The sequence below is a fragment of the Chenopodium album genome, chromosome 19 (assembly GCF_948465745.1).
Source record: "Chenopodium album chromosome 19, dcCheAlbu1.1, whole genome shotgun sequence".
Lineage (NCBI taxonomy): Eukaryota > Viridiplantae > Streptophyta > Magnoliopsida > Caryophyllales > Amaranthaceae > Chenopodium > Chenopodium album.
The window spans coordinates 36,317,082-36,330,411 of record NC_137852.1 but is presented as its reverse complement, the minus strand read 5'-3'; the positions used below and the strand labels follow the sequence as shown (position 1 = coordinate 36,330,411).

Here is a 13,330-nt window from a genome sequence, read left to right as displayed (position 1 = left end):
AGTATTTATGAAGAGCCCATTGGAATACTGGATCGAAGTTCTACTTGGATGGATGGCATCCGGGCGTATCTTGCAGACGGCACGCTCCCTGATTCACCTCAGGAAGCAGCCGTCATGAAAAAGAGAGCAGCCAACTTCGAGTTGAGGAACGGAGAACTCTTCAAGGCTGGATTTCTCAAGCCCTTGTTGAAATGTGTTACCCCAGAAAAGGGGAAAGAGGTACTCGAAGAGCTGCATGCGGGATTTTGCGCCTCCCACATAGGTGGCAAGTCCCTACCCGTCAGAGCCAGGCGGCATTATTTTTGGCCTACCCTTGAGGCAGACGCCAAGGAATTTGTGAAGAAATGTGATAAATGCCAGAGGTTTGGCAAGCTAATACATCGACCGGCTACTGATCTGACGGCAATCCACAGCCCAGTCCCGTTTTCTAAGTGGGGCATGGACATATTGGGTCCTTATACGCTTGCTCCAGGCGGGAAGCGCTATATTTTGGTGGTTGTGGATTACTTCACCAAATGGGTGGAGGCAGAGGCAGTCAAGAATATCAAGACAAAGGATGTCATCTCTTTCATATGGAAGAATATTATCACCCGGTTTGGGGTACTTATGTCTATGGTATTTGACAACGGCCCTCGGTTTGAGACGCCTCAGCTCAAGATTTGGTTAGGAGATCAGGGTATCTCAAGTTACTTTGCCTCAGTCGGCCGTCCTCAAGCAAATGGTCAGGTTGAGGCACTCAACAAACTCATCCCAGACGGCATTAAAAAGAAAATTGAAAGAGCCGGTGGTCTTTGGGCTGGAGAGTTAATTCATGTTCTTTGGGCCATCCAGACAACTGCCAAGGGGTCAACTGGAGAAACCCCGTTTCTCATGGTATACGGGGCTGAAGCCGTTTTACCCATTGAACACTATGAGCCTACGCTCAGAGTGATGCTCTATGATGAAGAGGCAAATTGGGAGGCCACGCGGCTGGCATTGGACTCCCTCCCGGAACGCAGGGGCAATGCTGCCCTACGACATGAGATATACCGTTTGAGAATGACGCGAGCCTACAACAAAAGAGTGCACAAACGTCCTTTGAAAGTGGACGATTCCGTGTTACGGAAAATGGAGGCAACCGGTAGGGCCAATGAGCTTGGAAAGCTAACTCCTAATTGGGAAGGCCCCTACCGGATCTATGAAGAAGTTAGGGATGGAAAATACCGCCTGGAAACCCTAGACGGTAGACGCCTGCCTAGAACTTGGAATGTAGACAACTTAAAAAAGTACTACTTCTGAGTATTGTGAAATTTTTGTAACAAGAAGTATTAATGAGAAATGCTTCTGTTTCATTTATTGTCTTTTTTACCCGTCTGGGCTTACCCATACTAATGTTGAAAAGCTCAGTAGCAAATTTAATATGTGAATAACTTGAGGCCAATGGCCAGATAAAAACTAAGTTTGATACTTAGTATATGAAATCAAAGTCCATAAAGACAAGAGGCTAACAGCCGGATTCTTAAGCTAAGCACAAAACCGTTTAGTGGCTATCAGCCGGTCTACAACAAGACCTGAGGCCAAGGGCCAGATGGTTGTCCATTTTCACAAATTCGTCTATTCCAATATGGATATAGGCGTCCGGCGACACCCCTTGCTTGTTCTACATACCCATGCAGGCGGCAAAGATTGAGTGGTTAAAACAACCAACTCATAGCTGTCTGACCGTGTTATTTCTACTAAGTAATATTTGATTGTAAATGCTCCGGCTGCCTACCAGTATCAGCCGGAGTACCATCATAAGTTTTTACTTAGTTAAATTTTCTCCAAGTTGCGCACTTTTAGGGCAAACCCTTTTTTGCGTAATGGCTATAAAGAATACCCAGGCGGTTTGATACCGACTGGGGCAGAGGTTGTATGTCTGTCATTTGTCCGGCTGTGTACTTGGTTTGGGGCAATCACTATTGTGATTGATTGCCTTACAAACATCCCATACTCTTTAACAATATGAGAAGTTTCCAAGGCAATCAATCCTTTCTTAGATTAAACCAACCACACAGCCGCCCAGGGGCAAGGACAGCCGGATTCGAATCTGCCGCATGCTTTTCATAAGATAGGCAAATCCACAAGTATATATATTGAGTATATATGCAAAAGTGAAAAAATTAAAAAATTGAAAAATTATGCGAGTATAAGAAAACCGACTGGGTCGGTGTACTCCATTAAATAAACTGGCTCAAGGCCAGGAATAATTGTTAACCGGATCCATATCCGGAATACAGAGACAAAGAAAAAATAAAAGTTACATAATTACTCGGCGCACAGGCCGGAAAAGCAAAAGGTTGGCATACTGCTGCAGAGAAGGAGGGGAGCTACGCTTCTGGCTGTTCCGGCTGGGCTGGAGTCGTTGAAGGAACTTCATCCGGAACCATAGCCTCTTCGGGCTGGCTGTCCTTGTTCACTTCCTTTATAATCTCGTCCAGTTCCGGCTCCTCTGTGTCCGAAACCTCAGCTCCGTTTTCCAGGGCCCATTCCTTGAAGCGAGCCGGAGCAGGATCCTGGAGAACCTTGGCATCGTACACCTCAGTGGCGTAGTTTTACCTCAGCTTGTAGACTTCAAAGTCTACCTCAGGATAGAGAAGCCCCCAAGCGTATCGGAGGCGGATCTCATTGTCCCGCTCATTCTCTTTGATGAGCCGGGCCTGCTCAGCTTCGAGCTCCTCAGCATGCTTGCCCTTTAGAGTGGCAAGCTCAGCAGTCAGCCGGGACTTGTCTGCCCTTAGGGCAGTGTTCTCTTGATCATCCCCCTCCAAGGCCTTGAGGTTGGAGCCGGCAGTTTTCAGCTGAAGCTCCAAGTCGCTGATCTTGTTGTTGGCTTCATCATTAGCAGCCGTCAAAGTCCTGACCAGCTCCTCCTGTTTCAACTCGAGGGCTTTAATCTCAACATCAAAATTTATATAGGCATATTCAGCAGAGTTGAGATTGGCTTGAGCCCTTCTCTTGGCATCAGTTACCTCTTCCTGCTTCTTCCGGAAAGGCAACCGGAGCCCATCCACCCGGACCATAACCTGAGCAAGGTCATCCGGGAAACTAAACACTTAGCAAAATTGAAAGAAAAAATGAAACGAAAAGAAATGAAAAAGATAAGGGGCAAGTTTCACTTACCTCCGCCAGCTGCCCCAGAATCTGGTCGAAGTCGACCTCGTGGCGGTTGGGTATGGAGTTCTTCTCCGACTGGGTGAGAGTTCTCACCATCCGTTTGCCAAACCCCGCCAGGTCCGGGGCAGAAGTAGCATCTGCAGCATAAGAAGGACTTGGTGAGAGGCTAGCAGCATATTTGGCATTCATTCTTTGCCGGCTACTCACAGAACCCCCGGAAGGGTCAGTCATAGTCTTGACGCGCATAAAGTCAAGCGGCCAAGGAATTTCAATCTTACCTTTGGAGTCGACCCTCGCCGGCTCCTCTCCTGCGGCTGCAGCACCACCTGCAGCCTTGGATGGCTCGCCATCCTTCGATGCTTCATGAGCATCCGGCTTTTTCCTTGACTTCTCTGAGTTTTCACTCAGAGTTGCCATGGCTTCGGGGCCCTTACCCCCGGTTGTAGGAAAACCTTTGGCGTTAACGCCAGAGGACGTTGAGGTGGTCTTCCTCCCGGTTTTAGCAGCCGGTTTTTGAAGGTTCTCATCCCCAGGTCTTTTCAAGACCTTTGTCATAGAACGGGGAAGAATGCCAGTTGAAGCCTGCAAAAACACAAGGAAAACATAAGTCATCCGGAATCAGAAGAACTTGGAAAATTTCAAGGAAAGTTGGAGTTATCTTACCCCTCCTTTTTTGGCCTCCTTGGCCTCAATGTTGGCCTTCTTGGCCAAGATGGTTTCCTTGCGGAGCTGAGCCGCAGATTTTTGAGGGTCTTAGCCGGATCGACCATTTTCCTTGCTTCCTCTGCAGAAAAACATAAAAGTGTTAGAACAAGAGCAAGTCCAAAGCAATGAAATTTAAATTGCAGACGGAAGACCGCCGGGTGGGTGAGTGTATCTACCCTTTGGAAACATAAGGCTCAACCCGCAGGCGGACAAGAATCTCTCATCCGCAAAGAAATCCGGGTGGGGGATCCAGTTTCTTGGAACAACTATGTGAGTCCCATCCCCCAAGGGCTCAATTGTTGTCTTGAAAAACTCCGGCTCTATTATTTGCTCCCGGGCTTTGACAGTAAGGGCTGGGCGTACGCACTTCTGGCCCACCAAAGCCGGCTCCTTGTTGTAGCACCAGAGAATCTTGTTTATCCTCACTTGAGGGGAGGAGACCAAGTACCATTTATCTTTCCAACCTCCCCACTTGGACACTTTGTCCAAGGTCATCAAATATTCCGGGAGCGTGGATATAGTGTACCACGCTCCATATCCGCCTGGGGCACTCTTGAGGTAGTGCATATGGGCGAAGGCGGTGAAGCTGAGCTCAATGTCCTGGAGCTCGCAGGCGGCGATATAGCTCAGGAGATTGACCCAAGAGTTAGGCGTTAATTGCCACACTCCCAAGTCATATCCCTTCAGGATCTTCCGGATGCCTCTGTGAAGGGGAAAGCGGAGGCCGGCTTCCATTACCGCCTCATAGCAGACAAAGTAATTGTCTGCATTTTCAATGTCATCCCCCCAGGCTAAAACAGCATCATCCGGAGGGACAATGATGTCCCAGTCTTCCCCAAAGGGGTGTTGTTGTTTGAAAGCCTCAAAGCCACTTTCAAGAAGGGCCATGTCCCTAGGCTTCATCCGGGTCTTAGCAGGATCCGGGTTTGCTTCTTTCTTTGCTGTTTGGCGATAAGCCTCAGCAAGGTTCTCTCCCTCCGCCCCGGATCCTTCCTGCTCCTCAGCCGCTTCTTCAGCTGAGTTATTTTGGTCTGAAGAGGAGGCGGTTTCCTCACCGTCTCCCCTTGAGTCGCTGTTGCTGGAAGTAGACGGGGTGTCCTCAACTGAGTTACTTTGCTCAGCCGCCTCATAGTCTTCCTCCCTCACAACTTCACTTGCGGGCACTTCCCTAGTGCGCCGCCTGCTGGGCTTGGTAGCCGTCTGCTTAGTTCTAGCCATTGTGTCCTGCACAGACACAGAGAGGGAAGAAGCCGGAGATGAGCAAAGCACTCCAGAAACTCCAGACAAGGCACCCCCGGTTCTAGACTCAGCCGTCCCTGGTGACCGGCTGAGCGTCCTAGGCAGTGCCGTGTGTGCAAATGGAGAGTTCATTTTATTTTTGAAAAATTAATGTATACAGCCGGAATTCGATGTATACAGGCTTAAAAAAAAGAAAAAGAAGGAAACTTAAAGAAGGAAACGGATAGCTACCTTGCTTTGGGTTCTGAAAATCTGAAAGCAGCAAAAGCAACCGGTGACCGGGTGACTTCGAAAGAGCACACGGAAATCTTGAGTTGGCTTAAACGCAACCGGGATCAGAGCGCCTCTCTCTAAAAAACTCTCTTTCTCTCTCTAGAAAAGTCAAGATTTGTAAAAGTGAAGAGGAGAGAGGGGGGGTAAATCCCTATTTATAGGGGGTGAAACGGCACGAATCCCCGTCATCACTGTCAAAAAATAGCCGTTTTCACTGTTCACCCTTCATGGGTTGACACGTGTCACAGGCACCACGTGGCCTGCCACGTGCCACCTGTGAGGGGCAAATATTTGGGGTATTTTCACCCATGACAAGTGGACCAATGAGGAGGTGCCGCGTGTCAGAGGCTGGCAGGTCACCCTTGACTAATCCCCGGCTGACACGTGGCCTCTCCAGATACTCCCTTAGAATTGCGGCCTTCAAGGACCCAATTCCCCAAAAATCCGCTATTTGGCGGCGCAGCCCATCAGTCCTAGGTTAAAATAACCTAGGAAGGGGCACTTTTCCCAAGGACCCTATAAATAGGAAGATATTCCCCCAAAATGGGGGACATGGAGAAATTCACAATCATTTATTACACCCTACTTTCTCTCTCATCAGAGAACTCCTGAGCTTGGAATCCAAGCAGATCCCCACCTTAATTTCCGCGCTTTTTACTCTCCTTCAAGTTACTAACTTGAGCGTTGGAGGCGGAGCACCACCCAACCGGTGTCTTCGTTGATTTTGCAGGTACAGAAGCCAGCAGGACCAGTTTTCGAGTTGTAACTCTCCCAAGGGACAAAAACACCCAAAACACTCTCTATCTCTCTCTTCCTTTCCCCCTCTTCCTAGTACATTTGCTATATTATTTTATGTTGTGAGACATTTTATTTTGTCTCACAACCCTTCAAACGTAGTTCCTCCAAAATTAAAATGGGACACTGACATGTCATCAAGTAAAAAAAAAAACCCAGAAGCTATCATCAGCTGACTAAGCCATCGTAATTTACCACCCTACCCTCCTATATGCAAACTTTGCACATAGGAGCTATGCTTAAGATTACTCGTGGTATATCACTACTCCTCACACCAACCCCCCTTTCCTCCATTTCATGCGTGAAAGGAACTCCAGAATCCCAGCAATTGTCTGAGTTTGGTGAACCAATTCTGAAAACTCTCAATTTTTATAGTCTTCTTTATAAATCTATTAATCTTTGATCTTCCCAGAAATCAAGTGTAGCAAAGTAACCCAAAAATCATGGGTGTCCTCCCTAAAATTGCGCCATCAATGCTATCCTCAGATTTCGCCAATTTGGCTTCTGAAGCTCAACGTATGCTTGATTTTGGCGCTGATTGGCTTCATATGGATATTATGGTATGGAATTTCATTGCTTAATTTTGATTTTTCAGTGTTTTTTGCACTTGTAGTAGATTTTTCATACTCTCTCCGTTTCAGAATAATTACACATCGATCCGATTCTAACAAAATCTGTTTCTTTGATGTTTTATTATACTACTTAAATAGTTATTGCAAATTTTGGTTATTATGATTTATGAATTGGATGAAGTATTCTACTATTTTGATTTTTGTTTCCTTTGGTTAATCAGAATTTACTACCAAGTTGGCTGAATTCCGCTTTAATTATGATTCTTGTGTTAATTTGTACAATGCTTGAATTTTGTGATTTTTTTTTTCTGGTCACTTTAGCATGTTTAATGGGGCATTAGTTAAATTATGACATGTTAATAGATATAAACTTATGAAGGTGCCAACATGTTTTTTTTCTTGCTTCAGAGGCTTTTGCTTAGCTGATAGAGATGAATAGAGATGGAATTATGAATTCAATTCAGTTGTGTGCGCGCGCGCTTGTGTTGTTGTTTATTTGTGTATGGTGGGTGGGGAAATCCGTTCTCCATTTTTTGACTGGGTAGAGCAGCTTAATTAGTACTCCGTAGTATTAAATTGAGGATTTGGAGAATTATCGACTTTCAAAAAATAGTTGTGGTAGTGGTAGTGTGGTAGTGTTTGGTTTCATGTTTTCTGGTTCTTTGTTCTTAAAAAGTACTTTAGTAAGAGATTGGGTGGAAGGGTCAGATCAAGAACTTGCCTTTTCAAGGAAAATGAAATGAAAGTGGTAGTGTTAGGTACTCTTTCATGTTTTCGGGTTCTTTGTTCATAAAAAATACTTTAGTACGAGATTGGGTGGAAGGGTCAGACCAAGAACTTGCCTTTTGAAGGAAAATGAAACTTTAACAACGAGAATTTGTCAATAAATAGATTGTGTTTCTTTATTTACTTCAAATTATGAAATTCATCTAGAGGGGAAGGGGTGTAAATGAAAGTCAAGTGGAGAGTGAGGGGTAGGCTGTAGGCATTAGTAGATCTTAGAGAGGGGTGGGTTATAGCTTTTAAATTTTATATTCTCTTATAACAAAATCTATGTGTGAGTGATTCTATTGACATGGATGATGGGTCATCTTATATCAGATGAAGCATCACCCAAGTCTGATTTGATCTCTCTCCAGCTTTTCAATCATTATGTGGTTGTTCATGTCTCATTGATAAAGTTTCTCTTATCTAAAACTGTGCGTGGATTAGTAATTAGTGCACTGCAATTGTTTTATTGAAGCGGATATCAGCTTCCCATTGCCGCTATAGGATTTTGGTCATGAACTGCTTCCCTTGAAAACCTTTTGAAATTTAGCTGACGGATTTATTTATTTTTCTTTACAGGATGGGTATGTGAACTTCTCAGACTACTGACTAAACCTCTATTGGATTGCTGTACTGTATCATTACGACATTATCTATTGCCTTTTTTGAAGTTCCTGTGGTCTTGTCAGGTGGCGGGGTATTTAGGGTATTATTATTTTATACTTTGACGGTATAATCGATTTTATATTACCCGGAGGGAAAAAAAACCTGTGCAGTATGGAAAAACAAGCAATTTTTCATCCGACTACTCTGTATTTTTTTTGTGTTGATGTGGTTATTTTGTTTGTCTTTTAATTAGTTTATAATAAGCATTGAATTCTCCATGTATAATAAGATGTCCATTAAGCCTAGCTGTGCCATCTCCATATCGAGTTGCCTTATGTAAGCTACTTGTCAAATATTGAGCAGGAAAATCAGGGATTTGTAATGGTTTCAGAGTGTTAAGAACAAATCAATAATTATTTTGCTATTTGTTGACTTTGTGCGATGTAAGATGATATGCACCTCACCTGCTTAATTTATCCATAAAGCATAGGAGTTATGAAATGCTCTATAGGTTGTTCTAGAAGATTCTGTGGTTTAGGGTTAAATTGTTTTGATTCTTTGTATTTTTGTCTATTTTAGCTGCTGTTTCTTCTTCAGTAATTGCTGTTGAACTACTGATATTATTTATTTATGATTTTTCAATTTTTTAGTTTAAGTACTCCATGCATTGTTAGTTCAATTTTAGCCTCATCAAAGTTTTTCTTTTGTTTATATACTAGTGTACCCTTTGATGTCGATTCATCTCTACATTTATATTTCTTTGTCTTTTGAAGGCACTTTGTCCCAAATCTCACAATTGGTGCTCCAGTTATCGAGAGTCTAAGAAAACACACTCAGTAATGCTCTAAATTCTCTGTTTCATTTACATTATAAAACCTGGATTAGAGCTACTGATGTTTACAAGAAAGTTTATATATTTTTTATGACTTGTCTATAGGGCATATCTAGACTGTCATCTTATGGTCACAAATCCACTGGATTATGTGGAGCCATTAGGAAAAGCTGGTGCTTCTGGCTTTACGTTTCATGTTGAGGTCTCTAAAGGTGCTTACTGGACGCCTGAACTGCACTTGCTTTCCTTAATTATTATCATATGTGGACGCTTGCAGTGATGCCTATTGTTGATTTTGTAGACAACTGGCAAGAACTTGTTGAAAAGATAAAGTCAAAAGGGATGAAACCTGGTGTTGCGCTGAAGCCTGGGACACCCATTGAAGAAGTTTACCCTCTGGTATATCTTTTGTGGTGAAGTTACTTTTATAAATATGTTCTAGTTTACAGTATTGCTGGGTGGAAGACTGGAAGGATATAATTTTGATCGTTTTGTACTTTGCACTGTAGTTGGAAGGAAATAATCCAGTTGAAATGGTCCTTGTTATGACTGTGGAGCCTGGATTTGGTGGGCAGAAATTCATGTTAGAAACAATGGATAAGGTAATGACCAAATTGTTAATTTTGATTTTTTCATGAAAACTTTTGGTAGCCTATATTTACATTTGTTGTTTGGATATCTAGGTTTGTGCATTGAGGAGGAAGTATCCGTCCCTTGATATTGAGGTACCATTTCACGCTAGTTCTATCTGATGACAGTTTGTACGATTGGATGAGTGACCTAGTGATCAAGTATATAATTGTTACATCTCATGTTCCTAATGAAATGACTGATGATACTGGATCTGGGTAGTCTTACAAAAAAAAAAAAAAAAGATTTATCCATAAAAAAATTGTAACAGAACAAAGAGATTAAGAAAACGATGTTGATGTTACCTTGGGGTAATGCCGATGATAATGATAAGATGGCCAAGCTTTTTGGATGTTCACAAAGAACTATTTTTGTTGGGACTGATGGGAAAGATTTATGGTGCTTAATGATCTCTTTTGTATCATAATATAAAAACCAAGGGTAATCATGCATTGAAAATTGATGGACTGTTAAGTTCCTGGTAGTGTCAATGTATTCTCTAATAGTAAAGTTAACCTGGTAAATACAATTGTTTTGGATCTTCAGATTGATTTGGATTGTTTTTAGGGACCCTTTTGTCTCTTAATCTGTTATCCTTCTTATGAAAGGTGCTTTGGACGTTTGGAGTATTAGATAGATGTAAATTGTGCGAGTAATAGGTAGATGAAATTTTGCTGTTATCCCTTTTTGGTCATTATTGTGTGTGTACCAAAAGCCTGTCCTGGCATGATCAACAGACCTCGGGCTGTAGGGTATACTAAACTTGACAGTAAGGACATAATACTAACTTGACAATAGCCCTACAGTGTGTACACATCTTGACAATTAATTCAAAGGCTGTCGGGTGTACTGAACTTGCATGACTTTGAAAACAAAAAATTGTACGTTGCATAAAGTAAGAGTGGAAACTAAAAGGATAATTGAAGGTCAGGTAAGGTAACCATGAACATACCTCAGAGTCTGTCAATCAGTTTGGTTTGATCAACGATAGAATGGAATAATTTTAAGGGGTGGTGGATTCATTTTTCCCAGTTACAGCTACTCAATTTGATGGTATTATTACTTTATTAGCTTAGGTGGTAATTCCAATTTGAATTCAACAACTATTAAAGTTAAGAGATGGGGGTCTCACCGTACATGCAAGTAGGGTTGAACCTATGTTACTCCGACACCCTTCTGCAGGTCGTGTGTCGGATCCTCCAACCCTTCGACACGATATGACACTCAAATATATAGTGGCTTATATGAATTTTATAAATTATGGATTATCGGACACGACACCCAAATCTGAGTCTAGGAAACATACGCTTGAACGTTGTAGTTCAGTGAGCAATCACTAACGAGCGAAGGGAAATTTTTGGGGGAAAAAGAACCAGTTCATTGAACTGACTTTTATGTTGGCAATAGGTGTGTGGAGCAGGTTCAATGCCCTCAATAGCCCTGGTGATATTGCGCCAGCTGTAGAAAGTAAGCTCTGAAAGGGAAGTAATTTTCATGAACCCGATTTCTTTTAATGCTCCCTGTCCAAAAATATCTATCATTGAAAGGAAAGTTAGCAGAAAAAACATGGGATGACAAGAGTAATCATTTGTATGCAAAATACTATTATGGTGTATGACTAGTACTAGTCCCAAAATTCTTTGCCTTTAAGATTTGTTAAGAAAATGAGTGTGTTAATGTTTTGATGATATGGGTGTAGTATTTTGTAAGAAATATTGAGGATTGGTTGATTAAGTTCCTTTATGTTTTGATATGTAAAAAGTTCTTAGAGAGGTATTCATTTTTGAGCTAAAATTGGTTGGAATGGGTCTGTTGAGATGACAAGTTTAGATTTAGTGCTGTTAGAGCAGCTCCAATGGTTGTAGCTAGGGACTTGCTTGCAATTTTAAATAGTCCCTAGCTACTAGCTTGACCATTGGAGCAAAAATATGTAATTAGCTTAATCAAGCAAATTAGCTTTGCCAAGCTAATTTGCTTGAAAAAAACTTGCCAAAAAGAAAATGTTAAAAGTCAATTAGTAATTAAGATAAAAATAATAAATTGATAATTTAAATAGTAAGCTAATAGCTAGCCATTGGGGATGAAACTAGCTACAAACATAATTAGCTTGAAAGCTTATGTGGCATGACAAGCTAATTTGACAATTGGCTTGCCATTGAAGTTGCTCTTAGTAGTGAACATATCACAGATGGGTTGACTTGCGATAGTTATGTTGAATGTGGTGGCAAATCTGAGAAGAGGAGATTAAACTAAAAGAAATTAGAGACAAGATTGAAGCTTGTTGAGACTTGAGAATATACTTTCCTAGCATGAACGGCTTGTATGATGAAGGGGGAATTCAGCGATAGTTATGGTCTAAGGCACAAATTTAATATGTTTTGTTGAAGTAGATGGGACATGGGAATGCTAATCTCAAGTGGTTCTATTTTCAACTTGATCTCATTGTTTTTATTATTTATGTTTACTGTACACTGTTTACTCCAATTCCTTTCTAATTTTCTCTCCTTTCACTTATTTGTGTATGAAGATCATGTTTTAGAGAGGACGATGATGAGGGAGAATTTCTATCATCTAGTCCAAGGCTTAGAAATCAATTTGTAAAATTTAAAACTACCAAAGGCTTTTGGAAGGAATTAGGAAGGATATGAAGCATGCGGATTTGCATGAGAATGGTGTATATATATATATATGATCATAAGAGATGGAGGAAGAAGATTTTTGTTGGATGACTATATGGAATAATCAATTTTGGTTCATGTAGCCAATCTCGCTTATGGGATTAAGGCTTTGATTGATTTATATATTATTTTATTTGGCAAATTAATGAAACTTACATCACCTGAAAAATATGAAATATCTTACGAATTTTGCTATACCTTTTAGATAGTTGTCATGGGACAGAGCGATATGCTAATGATTTGATTTGCTTATCAATAATCTCGTTGTGGATTAGTTATCATAGATTCACGATGCCTTGCTAAAACCTTTTTATTGCCTTGTACAGGTTGATGGTGGTTTGGGTCCATCTACTATCGATGCTGCGGCTTCAGCTGGAGCAAATTGTATTGTTGCTGGGAGTTCAGTGTTTGGAGCCCCAGAACCTGCCCAAGTTATCAAGTTGTTGAGAAAGAGCGTGGAGGAAGCTCAGCAATAGGTGAAATCTGGAAACAATTATGCTAAGGCATTAAGGCCTAGCCAGATAAATGAATAATTTTACTACGTAGTTGAAACTTCTTTTCGGATTGACATAAGTGAGTCGTGAAAATTAAACTTGAGACTACATAAATTTTGTACATTGCCAATACTATGTAGTGGTTGTATATCTTACAAAATGTATGTGTATTTTCAAGTATGATTGGGTTACGAGGTGGTAGCTTGAGCTTTATTTCTAGGCTTCTCTCTCGTATTTGTGGATTACCCTTTTAGGAACATTCTGTTTATTTCATGGCCATTTGAGGTTACGCGCGACCCTCTGTAAAGTAGGTGGTGACAGGGATTGATCCCGGCTTACTGGTGTTCTCTTTCCTTTTCTTAACTAAAATAAAGTATTATGTGACAAGTTGATTTTGGTTGAGTATTATATTGTCATTGAGATTATTTTGTGTATAAAATGTTTTCGAACTAAAATTATTTATTTTACGGGATGGAGTTGGAATTACTCAGTTTATCTTTAGGAGTTTTTCTCTTTTCTTGTCTCTGATTTATTTTGCAGGTTGGTAAGAGGGTACTCGGTTACGTGTGAGGAGACGTTAGAATAATCACATAACTAAGACAA

General features: G+C 41.4%; 1 protein-coding gene across 1 annotated transcript; it reads left to right on the top strand.

Annotated features, from left to right (window-relative positions):
• The first annotated feature begins 6,407 nt into the window (after positions 1-6,407).
• On the top strand, positions 6,408-13,129 carry LOC145595333 (ribulose-phosphate 3-epimerase, cytoplasmic isoform-like). Its single transcript, XM_081651724.1, has 8 exons — positions 6,408-6,707; positions 8,067-8,071; positions 8,867-8,929; positions 9,031-9,137; positions 9,227-9,324; positions 9,435-9,527; positions 9,609-9,650; positions 12,560-13,129. Exons 1-8 carry the CDS (start codon positions 6,591-6,593, stop codon positions 12,707-12,709), a joined length of 675 nt encoding a protein of 224 aa, XP_081507850.1. The 5' UTR covers positions 6,408-6,590; the 3' UTR covers positions 12,710-13,129.
• Positions 13,130-13,330: the final 201 nt, after the last annotated feature.

Coding starts and splice junctions, on each gene's coding strand:
- LOC145595333 (XM_081651724.1), top strand. CDS start 6,591: ATGGGTGTCCTCCCTAAAATTGCGCCATCAATGCTATCCTCAGATTTC. Junction 8,930..9,030: donor AGTCTAAGAAAACACACTCA/GTAATGCTCTAA, acceptor ACTTGTCTATAG/GGCATATCTAGACTGTCATC. Junction 9,651..12,559: donor ATCCGTCCCTTGATATTGAG/GTACCATTTCAC, acceptor TGCCTTGTACAG/GTTGATGGTGGTTTGGGTCC.